This window comes from Oxyura jamaicensis, chromosome 18 (assembly GCF_011077185.1).
Source record: "Oxyura jamaicensis isolate SHBP4307 breed ruddy duck chromosome 18, BPBGC_Ojam_1.0, whole genome shotgun sequence".
NCBI lineage: Eukaryota > Metazoa > Chordata > Aves > Anseriformes > Anatidae > Oxyura > Oxyura jamaicensis.
The window spans coordinates 9556611-9576542 of NC_048910.1; the positions used below are offsets into that span (position 1 = coordinate 9556611).

General features: G+C 42.3%; 1 protein-coding gene across 2 annotated transcripts in view; it reads right to left on the reverse strand.

The window, feature by feature from the left end:
- Positions 1-1694: 1694 nt before the first annotated feature.
- Positions 1695-19932, reverse strand: part of PRKCA (protein kinase C alpha) — a 148025-nt gene continuing 129787 nt past the window's right edge. The window contains exons 15-18 of one of the 2 annotated variants that reach the window (XM_035342641.1): positions 17696-17776; positions 16123-16230; positions 13470-13610; positions 1695-8825 (exon numbers count right to left, since the gene is read on the reverse strand). In XM_035342641.1, the coding sequence (XP_035198532.1) occupies positions 8661-8825; positions 13470-13610; positions 16123-16230; positions 17696-17776 (495 nt within the window). In that variant the 3' untranslated portion in view covers positions 1695-8660. The remainder of the gene's footprint in view (positions 8826-13469; positions 13611-16122; positions 16231-17695; positions 17777-19932) is intronic. The other variant, XM_035342642.1, reaches the window with a different exon arrangement.

Genomic DNA, 19932 nt, shown 5'->3' on the forward strand with positions numbered 1-19932 from the left:
AGGAAACACAGGACAAACACACACACAAAAAAACCCTTGCAGGAAGCTCTGTGGCTGCAGCCTTGCCACTGCCTGCTCCCAGCCAGATCCTTCCCCCTTTCTTCGGGTGTAGCAGGATGGTGGGAAGCTGACACCTACCTGATGTACCTGGGGAACCTCTTCGAGGTCAGCCCATCCTCACCTGTTAAGAGGAGCCCTCATCTGTGTCCCTCCTTGATTTGTCTTTGCTTTACCACAGCTCCATGGAGCTCACTCACTTTTCACTCTTTTTTTTTTTTTTTTTCTCAGCCCAGCAGTGAGGTTTGCCTTTGACAAACCGGGTGGGATTACAATTACCTTGCAGTAATTAATGCAACCAGCATTTTAGCTACCCTAGCAGTTCTCGGGTGAGGTGGTTATATTTGCCACTCACGTACCAGCATTGTAAAAATATTTGGAGGCTGCTAAACCAAATAACCCAATCTCTAAAGAGAAGCCAGGCGGGGGAGAGGGAGAGGGAGGACGTGCCTTCAGCTGGCCACAGGTAATTGCTGTGATTTACAGAGCATGGTGTGCTAGGAGCACTCCTGGCAGAGAGCACATTAGCCCTGTGTAGAAGTCAAATGAAACCAGCCAGGTCAAGCTTTGCACCTACTGCACCCACTCCTCAGGTGCCACCACTGGTAGCGGCAGCAGGCTGCAGTTTTCCACCTGTGCCTGCCTTCCCCAGGGATGAGCCTGGCGGGTCTAAATCCCACCAGCCCCTGTCTGAACAGCCAAGGGGTTGGGACGGATCCAGGCACGGCAACATGGAGCCCTGAGGACCTGTTTCTGCTTGTGCTGGGCATCTGAAGCAGCTCAGGGCAGCGCTGCCCTCCAGCAGCTCCCTCTGGTGCTCTGCAAAAAGCTCCCAAGGCGGGAGCAAAGAGGGCTGCACGGGCTGCAGGAGAAGCTCTACATGCCAGAGGAAGGCTGAGCAGCGTGCAGCAGCCTGGAAATGCTGTCTCTATGAAAAAAAAAAAAAAAAAAAAAAAAAAAAAAAAGGATTTCAACCATTCCTTTGGGCAAACTCGGCCAGACTTTTCTGCAAATTAAACTAACCCAATTATTGAATTAGCAGGAGATGCAATACATTTGAGAGCAAGCAGAAAAAGAATTTGTCTGTCAAGTTGTCACAGCATTTGTACATCGCTTTCAAAATCTGAAAACAAAATGAGATCAGTCTCGGCAGGGGGAGTGCCCAGGCTCAGGGTGAGTACGGTTGGTGGGGCCGGGAGCCCACCGACCCCACACATGGGAATCTTATTCCAGGAACTGTTCCTCCACACCTAATTCCCTTTTTTATAACTCTTCTTTGTAAAAGATTTGCTGACCTTACACACACACCCTTATCCTAGTTAAGCCTCTTTTTCTCTCAATGTATTACCAGGAATTTAAGAAAGATCCAGGCTAAAATTCTGTGCACCAACACTTCACAGAATCACAGAATTTTCTAGGTTGGAAGAGACCTCAAGATCATCAAGTCCAACCTCTGACCTAACACTAACAGTCCCCACTAAACCATATCCCTAAGCTCTACATCTACATTCAAGTCACTGCCGATTGAGGTCTGGACCCGCGCGAGCTCCATGGCCGATCACATCACGACTGCTGGAGCCTCTGTGGAGTGGGTTTTGAAATGAAATCCCAAAAAGCCAGAGCAAACTCTCACAAAGTAATGGTAAGTATTTTTATTCATACACACTTGCTTTGAAACTACAATTAATATTTAACAAAAGCATTTCATGCAAACAAAGATTGAAGATATTGAGAATTAAGAAAAAAAAAAATGCTGTAATTTATACATCAGTCTTGCCCACTATATTTCCAATGATTTTTTGATATATATTTTTTTTAAATTAATGGTGTCTCCGAATTTTCTAGTAGCATCTTGCAGATAAACGATGAGAAAATAAATAATGTTCTCCTCTTTATAAATACAAAATGTGGGTCTTAAAATAACAATCAAAAAAATGAATGAGTTCAAGGTAGTATTATTTCTTTTTTTTTTTTTTTTAAAAAAAAGGTAACATTAAAATAACATGCAATCATTTTAAACATTTCAGGTGTACTCTGTATTGTCGTGCAAAATCGTACATGTGTTGGGATTGCCCGAAGTGTTCTTAAAAGAGGCAACAAGCTTCAGTTTGTTGACATTAATATTCTTACATTCATTTTAATAGTTCAAGAGAGAACAAATGAAAGGCTTTGTGGGCAACCAGCCCCGGCTGAAGTTTGTGTTATCGCTGCGAGAACATTTTTGCGTGCCCCAAGTCAGCAAGGCGGCCAAGTGTGCAAGCTCTGCTGCCTTCCCTGGGACTGGAGGCTGTGCTGCTGGGGCTGCCCAGCACCAGTCTCTGCTCCAGGAGAGCCCCGAAGCACAGACTGGGCTCCAGGCACCTGGGGGTGCTGCCTTGCTCCAGGACAGGAGCGCTCTGACCTCCGCAAGGACTGCGCCGTGGTGCCACCACTGTCAGCAGCACTGCCTCCGCTGCTCACACAGGAGGGCAATAAATGAACCGTGCCAATTCAACTAATTCATGGGAAAAGGCTTATGAACCTCAGAAATGTTACCTTCCTTTCTATGAAAATGTTCCTGCCACCTACATGATTATAAAAACCATAACGTCAGCTGTAGACTTTGCAGTGTGCCCTGCAATAAGGGCTGACCAGGCGGTCAGATCTGCTGCCACGGGCAGGAGGCATCCCCAGCCGGGCAGCCAGACACGCTGCCAGCGCTGCTGCTACTTTTCCTGTACTCCACTGATTAGAATTAATAATTGGCTGCCAATCACTTTTTGGTCAACGGACACGACTGGAAGAAAAAAAAAACAGAGCTACGGTGATGATTTGCTCTTAGATTTGAACTGCGGTGTCACACGTAAGCAAAAGAAAAGGGTGAGGATATATGACAGGAATACATTAAAACATCAATGGAATAAAACTGTCATGGCTGGACCAGCTGCGTAACAAACAGCGCTCCTCCTTCAACAGGAGTCAGTATAAACATTACTACAAAACAGCTGTGCTGACTTCCTTTACCCATCGGGAATCACACCCTACAAGGTCAGTTCTGCTAAGACTTCCATTTACACGGAATTTTTACATTGCACTTAGAAATCTCAGTAATGGAAAAGAGGGAAGTGCAGCTGAGCCACACCAGCAGCACGCGCATCCTCACGCTGCACCCGGACCCCCATTAGCAAAAGCTGTTCTCCAGATTCTGTAAGAAGCGTATCAGATCTGTTTTTAGTTTTTCTTCAAATGGTTTCAGTAGAATTACTAAAGTTATATAAAAAAGTAGAAATACCATGGTATAACCAGCGATACCATGCGAGTCAAATAAGCTGATATAATAGTAAAAATTATAATAATACTTACACAACTCTTTCCAGGTTAAAAGTGTATTAGAAACATTAACTAAGAAGCCCTCACGCCTCCCTGCGAGGTAAGTATTATTATCCCCATTTTACAGATGAGGTAACTGAGGCAGAGAGGTCACCAACTCGCCAAGGCCACCACAGGCATCAGGGGCCGCCCTGGGAGGCCGAGGCTTGTGCTCCCGGCACCCCTCTCTGTCCAGGTTCTCTGAGGAGCAGAAGGGCTTTAGTGCATGGTTATTTGTTGTAAGGCTGCTGAATTGCCAACTGCCACTGGCACGGTTACTGGCTGATAGGAAATCACACGTTTATGGAGTCAGGTCTCATTTCTCTCTTCAACTCAACTACTTCAGGTCCCGTCTAAGTGTGCGGAGCTGAGGAACAAAGTGCTTTAGCTTCTCTACTTTTCTGCTACTTTGCAGTTCAGTGTCTGCCTACCACACAGCACTCAGGTAACACACTGCCTATAGCTGACACCCGCGCTTGCAGACAGAACCTATGTACAATAAGTTATGCTAACGACTAAAAGAACTCAAAATCACATTAAAGGTTTCCAGAAGTTTTGTGGCAGGTCAGAAAGCCCACTGTAAACTCAATACTGCAAATGTGCTTTCTACTCATGGGAAAACTTTATTATTGTATTATTATTATTATTATTATTATTATTATTATTATTATTTCCAACAAGGTGGTGTGTTTAATAAGGACTTTCCCCCTCTGCTAATCGCATGCATCTCCTGTGGCATTTCACTGGGATTGCATCCAGAAGCAACAAATGAGAACAAAAATAATGCAAGTGGTACTGGTCAGTCCTGGCCTTGGACACAGCAACTTCCCTGCTAGAAGGCAAGCTCCTCTCCCGCCTGACCTCTTCATTTTACAAGAGCCCAGCATTATCTTTGCCCTGAAAGACGGGATGGATTTCAAAGGCCAGCAGCATTTATGTATGATGAACATCTCTTAAACTATCAGCTGATTTCTAGAAGAACTTTCTTCAGTATATAAAAGGAAATTCAATTGCAGTTCTGGGAGGAATGAAGGATCAGAAGTTAAATTGCATTTCTCCTCTAAACTGGATTAAGGCAGAGTACGTTGTTACAGGAGTGTGCTCTCTGCTTCCCACGTCTCTGCAATCCTTGCTAAGAGCACTGAGGCTATCCTGGAGACCCGCAGTCATTCCCCAGTGAATGAAGACACCCAAGATTTTGCTCAGATGATGAAATAATTTATCTAGGAGCACGTGAAATCTTGCTTAATCACTGAAAACAGCCTGGAAGTTTTACGTGGCCTAAAGGCCCTACCCATGCCCTCTGTGGGAAACGGCCTCGCTCCAGTGAAAGGGAAAGAAAGAAATGACCGATTCCCCAACTTGTCCCTGCTGCAGCTGCCCTGTGACTTGGCTTGGGGGACAGTAAGAAGATCACAAAGTGAGCGGGGGAGTTCCTAACACCATGGAATCACACATCACTTGTACAAAAAGCAACAGCAAATAGTTAAAAAAATAATATAAAAATCCAGTAGTACAGAAGGGCTTGGAGGTTGTCTTGAATTTGAGAAACTGGAGCAGTGAGTCCAGAGAGATTATAGTTTTGTGAATCCCAAGCTTCTAAACAATTCAAGCTCTACACAAACCTAAACTTTTAGCACTCGGGATTGGGGTGGCTGCAGAGCTGTGCCCCCCGAGGGATGTGTGTGGGTCAGGGCGTTCGAGCATGTGTGGGACAGACCCAGCTCCCCTGGCCCCCACCCAGCTTCTCTGCAAGGTGGTGTTCAATTTTACTTCTAGAAATCTTCGTAGTACCCTGGGTGCTCGGATTGCCGTTGGTATCGATTACTAGGGGAAGCAAGGCGGTCCTAATGCCTCTGCTGATACATGTTAAAAAGCCAGACTTTGTGAAAAACATTATATAAATAACAGCTGCATTAAAAAAAGATAGGAACGTGCTTGCTGGATACGTAATGTTTTACTTGATGTAAATTTCTGGGTAACAAACACGCCAGCTGGTGCACTTTGAGTTCTCGTTAAAGGGCTGGTCCAAGTGTTCATGTGCATCAAAGAGCAGCGAGGAGTTCCACAAGAATTCATTCCCTTCTGACCCGCTTGATTCTTGCAGCATCAAGAAGTTCACAGTACCGTTCAGGAAGCACTACAGACACCTGCAGAAGGAGACGTGAGATGCCGCAAGCCCGGGAACTTGAGGTAAAGACACAAAAGAGGGATTCCTGCTTCTGCAGTGGCAAAACTGCGGAACAAATGCAAGTGCCTAAGAAACTCACAATGAGAAGCAGCCACCAAATAAGCAGCTTTGTTCAGGTGTTGGACCAGCTCCTTACTGCCACGGTACAGGCAGTGACACATCACTGCTGTGCCAGCAGCAACTGCCTGGCTGGATGCCCCTCCACAACTCAAGCAGAACTGCTCAGTAACATCTACCCTTTTCTCTTTCTGGCCTGGGCTAGCTTCACCCATGTGCTGCTTTTCTTGCTCCAATATCCTGTGCTCTGCTATTTCTCCCTGTATTTTCCTTTTCACAAGTCCCCTTTTCACTTCACATTCATAAAACGCACATAATGCCTGCTCTCAGCAGATTTTCTCACTTGAGAGCCTCTTCTTTACTCAAAATCTGAGCCTCAAAAACCTGTTGAATCTATTATCTTCTACAGCATGACACCCAGATATTCCTAAACTATGGCAGGCTAGTAATATTTAGAAAAACATAGTCATGAACACTGTACTTGTCCACATGCCTTATGGTGAAAATCATACCACAATCTTTAGGTATATAATGTATAAACAAGAAAATTAACTCCCAGACTTGGCTAACATATTTGACACAGAAAGGATTAAAAATTTTACTCCTAAAACATATTAAAATCATTGAGTTCTGTTTATTTAGGCATCATTTTTGGAAACGGTTAGGTGGTGAATGCCCCTCGTTAGCAGCGTGCTTTCCCGTGCCTTAGAACCGTCCCGTCCGGCCGCTAAGGGCTGACCCCTCTCACCGGGGAGATGCTCCGTGCTCAGAGCTGTGACTGCAAAAGGACTATGGCTGGGCAAAAGCCAAACGTCTGGAGTGTTCCAAATCCCGTGTCCTAGGCACCAAAATCTGGCTTCGGAAGGCATCACGAGTGCAGAAGCATGACAGAGTTGCCTTTCCCAACCGACTGCACTTTGCTCAAACATTGTCCAGTGCGCCACTGGGGTCACTCCCGTGAGTCGGGGCCTTCCACGTGGCTACGGATCTGCAGGACCGGATCTTTCTGACAGAATCTTTGGCACAGGTTCGACATTTTATTGTAATAAAAGATGATTAGAAAGTAGATCCCTCCCCACCCAGTTACATATTCTAGTATAAATTTAAGTCTCTTATGGCAAATATCTTACTTTTTGAGTATGTTTACATGCTGGAAAAACTGTAATCAGTCTGCATGCAGCAACAGAGACATCATGCTTCTGGCATCGTCATGCACATCTGACAGACAAAGAGTGCCTATGGCTGCTACCATGAACAAGGCAGAAGGGAAAAGAAAGGAAAACGCACTACTATTTTACATGCTGCAACAAAACCAAAATAAGCACAGAAATATTTACTGATCTTTGAATTAATATCTTCTGGTAAGTTGTAAGAGAAAATATCATTTTTTTATCTAAGTGATAGGAGAGGAGAAGATTGCATTAATTACAATGTTCATCATTGCAAATAAAGTCTATTTCCTTCCCTGTAAGTAATAAGCAGACGTGAAATGAAAGCCTAATTGAAACTTGTATAAAACCTGCAGGTAGCAATTATTGTTTAAAAGTAGATCTACATTTAAAAAAACAGATGATACCCTAAAAGTCATTAACAATATCCAAAAACTAAAAAAAAAAATAAATCCAAACCCCAAAACAAAACCAAAACAACAGCAATAAAACATTTAGCTAAACCTAAATGATGCCATTCAGAACAGGAACTTTCACAAATAAAGCACAATTTGTTTTATAAAATTTTTATAATACTCTTTATGCTTGATATGATTATGTCAGTATTATAGATCTGCTTATTGTTAACCCTTATTATTAAGAGTTATTACTAAAGATGTAAAATTCATTGCATGAAGCATATGTAAAATGTATTAAATTCCATTCTATCAATAAAACAAGTTTTAGGTGCTTCTTTCTGACTTGATTATTTGACAGCCCCAAGTTGTCTGAGTTAATATTGATTATTTTAGGAGCAAATTTCAATTGATTTTCATGAGTTATTCTGGAGAAATCAGGAAGTCACCTGGGGCTGAATTTTTTGTTAATTTAGTATACACGATGTTTTCTTGGATTTACTGCCCTACACTGCAGACTACAAACACGCATATGTAAATAAGATTGAAGGAGTTACAGTTCTGTTTTACATTCCAGGTTAACAAATTTCTTAGTAAAATATTGGTATTAGTAGAACCAGTTAACAGTAAACTTCAGGAGTTGTGTAAATTAAATTAACTGAACACACAATGGCACCCTGGATCACAGAATAATCTCATGGAGATTAAAATTCACAAAAATATTATTAAAATTATTACTATTATTATTAAAGACAAAATTTCACCCTTGAGTTTATCACATGCTACTTAGCAAAGATCCTAGAGATCTGGCCACTGCTGAAGCGTGTTTAAAAGGGGTGTTGCTTACAGGACTCGTTCACGAAGCCTCGGGGTCTACTCTGATTTTATCCCTCCCCCTCCCAAATTTGTTTCTGTGAAGTGTTTGAAGCAACCGCTTTCCACAATGCTTTGCAATGCCTCTCCTCCCCGGCGCGTTTCAGTCCCGTGTGCCGCTGTTCTCCCCAAAGTCACCGTAAGACCCAGGGAGGAGTGGTCCCTCGGGGCCGCGGGCTCCCGTCGCAAGGCATCCCCGCAGAAGGGCTCAGTGCTCGAGGTGTTTTCTCAGAGCTGGGGTCTCAGATAATTTCTAACAATAGCACAGTGGAAAAGGGAGAAAAAGGACAGGGGGAAATTGCCAGACTGTTATGTACCAAAAATGGGTAACTTTAGATGAGTCAGCGGTGACTTCTAGGAGAATAAATGGACACTGTATACTAATTTATCTCCCATTAAGACAATGTCTCTGTTGCAAAGCCAAAATCCTGAATAAGTGGCCTTTCCCCCCATCTTACACTCTCTAACCCTACAATTTTCAGGCCCAAATGGAATCAACAAGGCAAGACCCTAAAAATTGTAGGGTTAAGGACTGTTCCCCACTGCGGGATCGCTTCCTGTTCTGCTGTTTCATGCTACGTTTTGTAGAAGGGGGTGTATGAACTGGGGGTTGACATAGGAGAACCCTTCAAAATCTGTTTGGTCTATGTTAGCAATGACCAACTGATCCGGCGGTGTTAACACTGGCTGTCCTCGTGTGAAGAACTTATCGAAGTTTTCAGCACCTTTGCCACACTGCAAGAAAAAAAAGAAGAGAAAAAAAGACTGAAAAAAATCAACAATACATTGGCAGTCCCAGCTGCTTGCAGATTTCTCAGGATGACTGCAAGACTTTCCCTCACTTCTTACAACTAGTTACAGAGAATTTTCTTTTCAGATATTTTTAAAAAAACATCTCAGGCAAACAGAGAGGTTTTAACAGATGAATTCTGATGAAAAGTAGAGTTAGAAAAGTTCCCATCCATCAGCATGAGGTGACAAGTTAAAGAGGCGTAAATATTCAGAGCCAGTGGGATAAAAAAGGAAAAACAAAATATTTTTATGGCCATGTATTGGCAAGAGATACTTTATCTGTCAAGTCTTTTGCTTCTCCATAAAACTTTTACAATGCAAAATTAAATTTTTGTGTTAGTCTTTGTTCCTTTCATGATCTGCAGAAAGCTTAATGAAATTCATTTACATACTTCAATTCTTCCTCGTACAGCACATAAACTCCTGCGAATCCATAAACTTGAACAGAGCTACCCTGGCATAACATTAACATAAAAGAGCAAAGAGACAGGTTTTACCAAAGGAAATATTATGTACGCTGAAAATATGAGCTGAAGTTGGAAATAAAGCTTGGAAAATTATGAACAGATTTACATAGGCATATAGATATATTTGCATGCATGTGTGTTTGCATGTATAATCTTCATTATTGTTGAAATTATACCACATTATAATGCAATTGTCTATTCCCAGATCTAGCTCTTGCTCAGTTGCAGAAGACATTTATTCCAAATCACACTTCAGTCCCACTTGGAGTGAAGCAGACATAAAATAAAGTCTTGCAGGGTAGTGAAAACCTGGGCGACCTCGCAGAAGACAGTATAAAAAACTGTGAGCACAACCAGACAGTCCCCTAAGTGTGGAGTGGAGACATGAAGATGAATGTGACTCTCTTAAGAAGAAGAAGAAGCACATAAAAGTCAAACGAACTACTTAGCTCCACCTGAAGAGTCACTGCACCGTGGATTTAGAGGTAGGAATTGGGACCAAATTGGGACCAAATGCTCACCAATGCTCCCCACCACGAGACCCTGCATATAGCACCTCTGTGCTGGATGCACACCGCAGAGATGCTCAGGTAGAGCAGGTATTTCTTTGATCCTTGCCTTCCAAATTTCTCCCTGACTTAACCCCCAGGTCACCTCACAGGGCAGTGATGTCAGGCAGCTCCATAAAACAAAGTGGAGGTGATTTCTTTTTCCAAACTTCTCCCAGGAGCCAAACCACCAAATTCCCAGCAAACTCCAGCTGCCTGCCCAAGAAGGTAACTGGTGCAGGGAGCGTACCCTGGGAGCAGGTCCACATTACAAAATGTGCTATCACAGCTTGCTTTCTTTTTTTGTCTAAGAGAAGAGACACATCGTCTCGTGAAGCCCAGCTGAGAAGCACCGTTATATATAGCTACCCATGGAACACAATTCATTCAGAACAGAAAACAAAAGAAATCAGGTTTGCAAAAGGATAGTTTGGGGTGATGTAGGAAACAGCTGGAAGGCAGGAGAGTATGATTAGCAGCAAGTAAAAGAGGATGAAGGTGGGAGCAGAACAAAATTAGTTTGGGTGCAAGAAAGACTTCACATCTGCAGAAAAACAGACATTGAGTATTGTGGAGAGGTCCAAAGGCAACTGGTAAATCTGTTTATCTCAAAACCATCTGCTCTAACAGATTCTTAAACAAAGTCTGGATGTACTATATGTGCAGTGAACACTTCTCATCATCCCTGACCCTTTCATCTCTACCCATCCCTGGAGGATGGCTGCACTATCAAATATTTGCATTAGTGAACGTATCCTCATTGGGACTGGGAGGATAACATTGCATTACACCGCCATCTTCAGATTTAGAGGGTCACTTTGAAAGGGCAGAAGATGATTTGTACAACAGGCCAATATTAACATTGATTTTTCTGAACTAATCTAACATGAATAAAACCACTCAGAGGAGGAACAAGCAGAAGGGAGGCCTGTTTAAGGGAATTCAAGGGTGAGATGTGTGGCTCATGCCCTGTCTTGAAAACCGTACAGCTTCCAATCTCCTTGCAAAGCACCTGGCACAAGGACTTGGACGCACCAGCAAGTCTGAGCTGCAAAGAACTGCTGCTGCCCCAGGCACAAGTTGTTTTATATTTCAGATGAAAAACACATGCTCAGGTACTGCACCACAGTGCTGACAGAAGTAGGCTTGTTCCACCTCCGAAGAGCACAAGCAGAGGGACACGAGCAGGTTAAAGGCTAATGGTGGTTTGCTTTTTAAAATCACCTGAGGTGCTGTGCTCACTGAGTATCCTGGTGCCCACTGAAGGCAATGCCTTTTGGGACACGGAATGGACAGAGCTGAACTCTAACAAGGGGAAATCTCTCCATCATTTGGATGAAAGTCAGTGCATCTCCAAATTAACAGCCAAATTTATTTTGAGGCTGTACAGTCGATTCAGAGAAGCAACCTAAAGGATATTTCCACAGGGAAGACTTTTTTTGCTTAACAGATGTTTTACAGAGATGTGTGATGCTTCCACAAAATTATGCTCAATTTTTTTGCCTTTCCCCCCCCAGTAAATGGAAGCTATTCAAACCAGCTGCATATTGAAACTGAAGTTCTGACTCCATTAGGTATCTCATTACTGCTTATATTAGTAGAGATGGAGGAATAACTCATAAAATGTAAATGTAATATGAACAAATTTAATCATTTATCAATCTATTTGCATCTTCAATTATATATTTTCTTCACATTAAAGATCACCACTGCTATCATGAGTGTTAATGGGGTATTAAAGCAGAACTGAAAATATGGGACTCCCAGAACTCTTACACTTACAAATATGAGAAAACATCCTTCCTGCCAAGTAGTCACTCTATGTCTACGGCCTCTGAAATGTCAGTTTGGAAGGGAAAATGTTATTTAAACCAACTGACTGCTGACCCCAAATCTGCAGCTCCATGCTGGAGTGAGAACTGTGCCTGTGTGCAAAAGCAGCAGGATTATTCCTGCAGCAAAGTGCTTCCCAGAAAAGATACACCTAGTGTTTTTCTGAAAACAGAACAAAATGAAGCTTATCAATATGTCCATGTCTTGACACACATTAAGGTTTGTGTGTTTTTTGTTTTCTAGAATCAATATAAAAAGAATCAGCAACCACAATAAATGAGTTATACATAGGGTATGTAAATATCAGATTTGGAGTTTAAATTATTTTTGTCTGGGAAAGTTCAGCTCCATGTGAATGCCTGAATCTCCTTGGTGTCTTTCAACAGCAGCCTGTATAAACACAACCGGTCATGATAACCACAGAGAAAGATAACAGCTGCTCTGAACGGGAGCCAGGATCTGCCACCAAGTGTGCTATGATGGAATCAGACCATATTTCAGCATTTAGTATCATCATGCTGACATTACTTTTAAGTGCAAAGAGAGTCTGAGCACTCAGTTCTCAAGCTAATTACACTTACAGATGTGAAGGTAGACTTGTTTTATGATCAACTGTAATTTTGACCTAAAAAGCACATAATGAAAATCTTACATAAAATGTTCTGTAGAGAAGTGCAGCTCCCCTCTGACAGCCAGCTCTGGGAACGGCTGGCCAGGGTTGGCAGTACCAGGTATGGATTTTTTAGTACTTACATTCCTCCCTGCGTGCAGAATCCACATTATATGTAAAGGATGATTTCCCCTAGCACTAAACACTTCTCGCCATGCAACTCCCCTCCTGGCGAGGTGAAAAAGGGATTTGTATGCAATACAGGAGGAATATATTCTGCCTCTGCTCATTAGTCTGTGATACCCCACTAGCATGTCTGTATTGACAAATAAATCAGCGCACAGAGCAACGTTCCTATACCTGCCGTGCTAGAGACTGTTACACATCTCAGCTGAAGTGTAAACAGTGTTAGAGAAGAAAGATTTGATGTCAAGACATAACAATTTACAGCTGTTCCTGAAAGCTTATATTCTTGTCTGCAAATATTTTTTTTGCCTGTCAATAAAGCGCAGGACATGCAAAAAGAATTTCTGTGTCAACAGATGCAGTTCTTCAAATTATGCTATGCAAATGGTTCTTGCACTAAGGACACTTGTTTGGATTTCTAAAATATTCCTACAGATACACATGTGTAAAACAGTAATAGACATGACAAATAAATCAGGTACTATTCCTGCCATCTCAGCTGATCTCGGTTCTGTCACTCTGGGCTGAGGAATGCAAGTCCCTGGAGAACAGAGCCCACTGAGGAGGGAATTCAGTAATTCAGACACTTTTAGTCACTGACTTTGGATGCTGTTCAGAGGAGACAGTTGGGAATGGCATTTACCACATGCCTCAAGCAGCTGATGTGAATATGCCAGTTCTTCCCCATTTTCAGCATTTCATGCAGTGCGTGAATGTCCAGTCAGGACTCCAACCACTGTGGGGCTTTTTCACAAGGAGCCAACAACACTGGGTTATGCTGCAGGCTGCCAAAACATTAGCAGATTTTCAGATGGGTCTGCCACCATCAAAATGCCCTATTTTAGAAGATTTTTAGCACCATGAAGCTGGCACCACACTGACCCCACAGGAAAGCACACCCGCAGACACGTGTAGCAAGGGATGTGTCTGGCACCTCACTCACCACTTTGGGCTTGAAAGGTGGCTGGATCTCTCTGTTTTCCAGTTTTTCCCAGTCAATTCTCCTGAAGAAAGCATGTTCCCTGATGTCTCTTTCACCTTCAAGGCCACAGCCGAGGCGTTTTGCAGGATGTTTAGTCATTAGCTACCAAGGAAGAAAACACCAAATGATTACCCTGAGTGCTGGAGTGGAAGCGAGACAGACGTTCCCCAGATTGCAATGTTCTTGCTCCTCTCCTGAAAATGCAAGTTGCTAATAAGATTGCTTTGAAAAGCTAAAATTTATTTTTTGAAGATGAGTTCCCTTGTTTCATCGCTGGAGACAGCATGCCAGCAGCCAAATTAAAGGTCATGCTTGTGCACTGTTTCCCATTAGCAGAGGCGAGTGCTGCAGGCCTGGGTGGGCACACGGTGCCCTGGGCACACTGTGGTCCTGTTGGCTCACAACACAACTCGCTCCTGCATTTTGCCTTTGGTCTTTCAGTTCAGTCTTATAAATCTCCAGAACAGCTTCTGCCCAGCCTCAGCGATCAATTAAACTTAATAAATCCCAGTACACCGAAGCTGTTTGAAGTACATTTTTCTGGGCCTGTTGAAGACATCTCATTATGGAGCCTACAGTTTCTTGGCACCCAGCTGACAACATCTCATCCGTGTTTCCTCACTTGCATCCTTAATGACATCTTGGTCAATACTGCACCCAGTTGCATAGATTAAGCAGACTTGGGAAACAAAACAAAACAAAAACAAAACACAACACCGGCATTGCCAGCTTGGAAACAGCAATGTGCTCCCCAAATAACAAGCTCTTCCAAAAACTTGTCAGTTCTACATATTGTACATTAACCATTGAGCAAGGCAGCCTTCAGCTCTCAGTTCCAGTGTTATAGGGACTTTTTAAAGCTCTTCTGCAAATCGTACGTGATTAATACACTGCAGGCAGTGATACCTCGACACATCTTTTTAAAACCTCAGCTGTACCACTTTAGTCTCCCTCCAAATGTTCATTTGATCAAATTCCAACTCTGAAACTAGCAGAGACCCGGAGCAGACTTCAGGAAGCCGGCTAGGCACTGGGCTAGGATCACATCATGCCATTCTTCCAGCTTAACAGCAACTTTGCCGCTTTTGTTAACTTTTCTAAACCCCTCACTTTAACAGTAGGTGATAGGAGAAAATGTGAATAACGTTTCTAGCAGTTGTCATTCTGTTCCAAAGTCACTGAGATCACCAAACCCAACACGCTCTGAACCAGTGGAAAAGCTGTCAAGCAGAGAATTCAATTTGAGGAGCACAGCGGGCACGTTCGCCTTGCCCGACCGTGTGCCATCCTGGGATTGCTGAGCTGCTGCTGAGTACCGGCAACACAGCTGCTCTCTGGCACTGACTTCTTAGCTCAGGTATAATGCTCACTGAAGTCTGGGATTAATTTGTTAGCTTAATGCAGACATTGAAGATGTTATATCACAGAGACTTGACCTTATACCTAGTGGCGTGATGCAATTTTGACTTTCTGAACTCCCTTTGCATAAGCAGCTAGCGGAATAGCAGCAAGCAGGAGAGCTGCAAACAGGATAATTGGAGCAGGTGCAAACTGTGCTGGGTGAACGTATGATTTTCACAACAAGGCATCAATCTCCGTGTACTTTACAAAAATATATCGTTTAGTTTTTGTTAGCCAGAAGCAGCATGTCTACATTGATATAGGCTCCAAAATTAGAGTGGTATTTTCCTTTACTTTGTTCTAAGCACTTTTTCTTTTTCTTGATGATTTTTCCTTTCAAGATTAATATCCAAGTTATGTGCAATACTACTTAAATTCTTCCGAAGGAAAGGAAAAAGTAATTACCAAATTAACTGACACTAAGTGCAGTGATGTCAGACATCAAAGTAAGGCTTTATAGGGGATGGTTTGGAAAAGCTGCAGAATGACAGTGCTCTAGGGAATCACATCACTAGGGACTCAAGAGAAAGGCAAATGAATTATTATTATTATTATTATTTTTTTTTTCTGAGCGAATCCCTTCAAATCAAATTATTCTTTTCCTTGAAAAAAAAACACACACAAAAAACAAACAAACAAAAAAACACAACAACTTCAAATCTAAGACAAATTTTTGGCCCCACAGGTTACAATTGGGTCACGATTTCTCCACAGTTCCCTTGTGCTTATGCTACAGATTTTCACATAGCCTCATCTTTGTCTGCATTGAAAAATGATTTTTATTAACTCTTTACTCTGCTGCTGTGCTTAGGCATACTGGGCTGAGGACCACAGCACACTTGCTGGAGTATCTGGCACCCATCTAAACTGGGAAATCTCCTCACCTTGCAAAACTGGGGTTGTGCTGCCAAGGGCTGAGAAGCAAGGCGGGAGGAGACGTTTCACACCATCATCCTGTTTATAATTTCTGCTTTGGATTTGGCAGCTACTGACTCTGACATTTGTTCTTACCATAAAATAAGCAGGCACAGCAGGAGGAGCTGAATACTTATCAGTGCCACCAAGCGATGAGCACTTTATGACAATATAACTTAACACAGCCTGACAGAAGTTGCACTTAAAATACTACAGTGCCATAGCAAAGCCAGACAAATTTAGTTATTCATAAAGACTGCCAAAAAGAAACTTAATGATAAAGAAACATCTATCTCACCCCCTTGCAGATGGAGACGGCTTCTTTGGACAGTGATTTTGGATAGGAAACATTATGCTCCATTATGGACTGGAAAAGTTCATCTTCATCTTCTCCATCAAATGGAGGCTGTTAAAAATAAAGCACATGTAAGTTAATTGCCTATTTTTTTCTTTAATTTTCCACTTTTTATGAGATGGCATAACAATACTATACCATACTGGGTCATGTTAAAGGTGCATTCAGCCCAGCAGCCTGCCTCCCAGTCAGGCAGAGATGCCCGAAGACATCAGTGTAAGCTGTGCTCCTTGCTCAGGAATACACACCAAGCTCACAGCCATCTGCAGCCTGGGGATCTTCTGACCCAGAAGCTTAGTGCTTAGCAGTCTCAGATAGAAATCAAAGAGAAAAAGTGCATTTCTGCCCCCAAAATGGCAGCAAAGTTAATGAAAGGTTTGCTGGATTACCTTCAGTGAGTTTATCTTCATGATCATCTCTGATTAGTTTTTAAAGCTCCTGTGCACCAGGCAGGCAGCAGGGGTAAAGTTTGGAGACTGTAACTTTCAATTACCTTGTGGTAAGGTATATCCGCTCCTCGCTTAATTCCAGCTAAACTCCAGTTTGTTTTACAAGACATGCATGTAGGCTCTGCTTCTGTGAGGAGGAGGCTGCATCACCAGACAGGGCTGCATTTTATTTTTAAATACAGGTGATGAGGGAAGTGCCCGTGGGTGAGTCCCCCAGGATACAGACACTGTGTAAGTTCTAGCTAATAATAAATCTCACTGTCTCAAAAGCACTCCGCTGCCTAATATTTGCAGTGCATACTGTAAATGTTAACAACTGCAATTTCAACCCTTCAAAAACGTTTTTAAAATGTTGTGTGGAATTTAGTAGACAAACTATTAAATGCATTTGGTTAAAATGTACATTTTAAGCTTAGGAAATGCATACCTCTAGCTAACACTCACTGAAAGCCACCTGCACAAATCTTTTCCAACTCAAGATCAACCGAGTTCCTGAAGTCGGTAGTTATCTGCCATTTACTGTAGTACAAGTACAGAGTTGCTTTTCTACTTCAGTGACTCAGAGAGCAGCATCTCAGTAACTGTGCAGAATAAGGGGTCTGTAACTAAGCTTATTTCAAGCAGTGAGACCCATACTTTACCCCCAGGACACAGAATACAAAAGCTGTATTCGTGTGACTTAACTGCAGTGCAGAGCATATGTACAGACTTATTATGTCTCCCTGCGGTTTCAAGCTCCTAAATTATATTTCTTCCATTTGACGTGCATTTTCCTGCTAAAGCGCCTCTCTCCCATTCAATTTTGAAGATGGCTATTTAAAACATCATTACAGTACAAAGGAAGCATATTCAAAGGCAGTGCTTTATTATGTGGGTGCAATATAAAGAGCTTAAAACCTAAACATGTTCTCAGTGGAGTCAGAGACAGGCAAGAGTACACGGAGATAATATGAGTATGAAAAGCCCCATGCTTGTCCCCTAAGGGTCTAGCCCTTTAGCAACTTTTGAAAGAGCAGCGTTGGACGGGCAGGAAGAGGCCATGGCAAGCACAGGAGAGTAACTCTTACCTGGCCAGCTAACATCTCGTACAGCAGCACTCCGTATGCCCACCAATCCACAGACTTCCCATAGGGCTGGTAAGCAATAATCTGTATAATCACACACACACAAGAAAAAAAATCCTATGTTATCCAACATCCAGTCTGGTGACATATTAGATAAACAGTGACACTGAGACAAACACAGTTCTTTGCAAGGACCCAGAAAGCCACCACTGTAATCCTCACTCCAGCTAATCACTGCTTCCAGCTGGAGTTGGGCATTTTTGCGAATGCTATTCTAAACCCACCTGCATTGTTTGGTATTCTGATATCTTGGGAAATTCAGCTCTTAGGAGATCTTGAGATGTGCATTTGAAGGCAAAGAAGGCAGTAGAGTAGCACGATGTAAGAGACAAGACAAAAAAAATTTCCATCCATGTCAAAGCTTCAAATTATGAGACTCACTAATTTACAGATTATTAATAATTAAGCCTTTCTTTTCAATATTTATGGTTTTGTTCCACTCTAAGAGGAATAAAAATTTAAGAGCAAAACCCCAAAAAGCTCAGTTACGTTTTCCCAAGTTGCAGGACTGAGATACTCTAAGTATGAAACCAGATACCAGTTACACCAAAAAGAAAGCGGTTTCTGCTGCTCGGCCTAATGGAAACATCAAGTGTTTTGCATCCTCTGGGTTCACAGAGGTCATCCATGTAAAGCCAGCTGAGATGTCCCTTGCGGCCCCATCCGACCCCTGTGCCCCAGCCATACTACCTCTGAACTGCCTGGGGATAGCTCACGGAGAGACAGCGGGTCCTTCAGACCCCCCTGTAGTCACACTGTTTCCCTAACACTGACCAAAAGAGCTAGTTCTGTATTTTTGAGTGCCCCACACTCACAAGACAGCTCTACTCCAGATTTCTCAAACAGTTTATTTAGATTTAGCCCATTTATCTCCATGCAGCAGGGAACAGTACTCTGGAAATGCATCCTCATTATAATCTATTATACAACTTAGCCCATGGGAACATGCTGAAATGCTCCTGGAAGCCAGACATGAACCTTACTTTGAAGTTTATCACAAGCCTAGTTAGCAACTTGTTAGTCACAATAATGTCTTCAGAAACTAAAGAAAAATGTCTAACTAAAAAAAATACAAAATCTGTTTGTAAGATAATGGAAAGCATAATTTCCTCCCAGTGACTGAATGTTTTGGTAAAAGGTTTATTTCTTCACATGGGATTTCCAAATAAAGTAAAATAAATCATTCCAACACTGACCCATATTGAGCATTTTGGCACTGATAATACGTTCTTTGGTATTAGCTAGCACAAGCCGGTTGCCACAGAAAGGAGACTTTTTGATTTGTCATATTGGCTTCATTTATGTTTTGACAGAAGAAAATGAAATACTGCTCTGGTGGTTCTGATATCCTGTAGCAAGCAAAGGCAATTTGTGGAAAAAAAAAAAAAAAAAAAAAAAGGTTTTATAATACACAGTATTTCACTCTGAAAAGCATGAATTAGCAACTAGGAAAAAAATAAACTATTTTTAATTCCAATTTCATAAAGATGACAAAATTCACCTTAGACACTAATTTACTTGTCCATGTATAAATCTCCTCTATTCCAACAAACATTCAATTACAGCCAGAAATGTTCCAGCCAGCGCTGCCTCTTGCTCAGCACTCGGTGAAACACAGCGCCTCTTGGATCAGGATACAGCCTCTTGCCTTGAATTTGCAGCCAAACAAATCAAGACTCTTGAAAGCTCAGTATGCACAAACACCAGATTTTAATATTCATATATTTGAATAATTTCCAAATCACCACATGTGCTTGTTTTTCATGTCTTATACCTAGACTACTGAAATACAAATCATATCCAGACAAAGAAATAGGAGCTTAGAGTTAAGATTTTTAGTCTCAGTGCTTTAAAATAGAGCTGTGTTTCTCATCCCCCAGTTTGCATTTTAGACTCGCTGCAGTTAGGTTTGTGTCTGAATGGGATTTTCAGTACGTTGGTGGCTTGAATGCAGCAGAGGTACTGGTAAGTCATGGAAAACCCAAGTCAAAGTACGGATTTATTACATCAATTTCATTCAAGTGCTGATCTTACAGCTTAGGTGAGGCTTTTGATGACAGGAGTTTTCCTGAGATCAAAAGCAGTACCTCAGGACAAGTGCATACCCCCTGTAAGACAGGGCCTGGAGCGGACCCAAGTCGCTTACTGTAGGGAGGTCAATGAAAAGCTTCAAGGCCTCA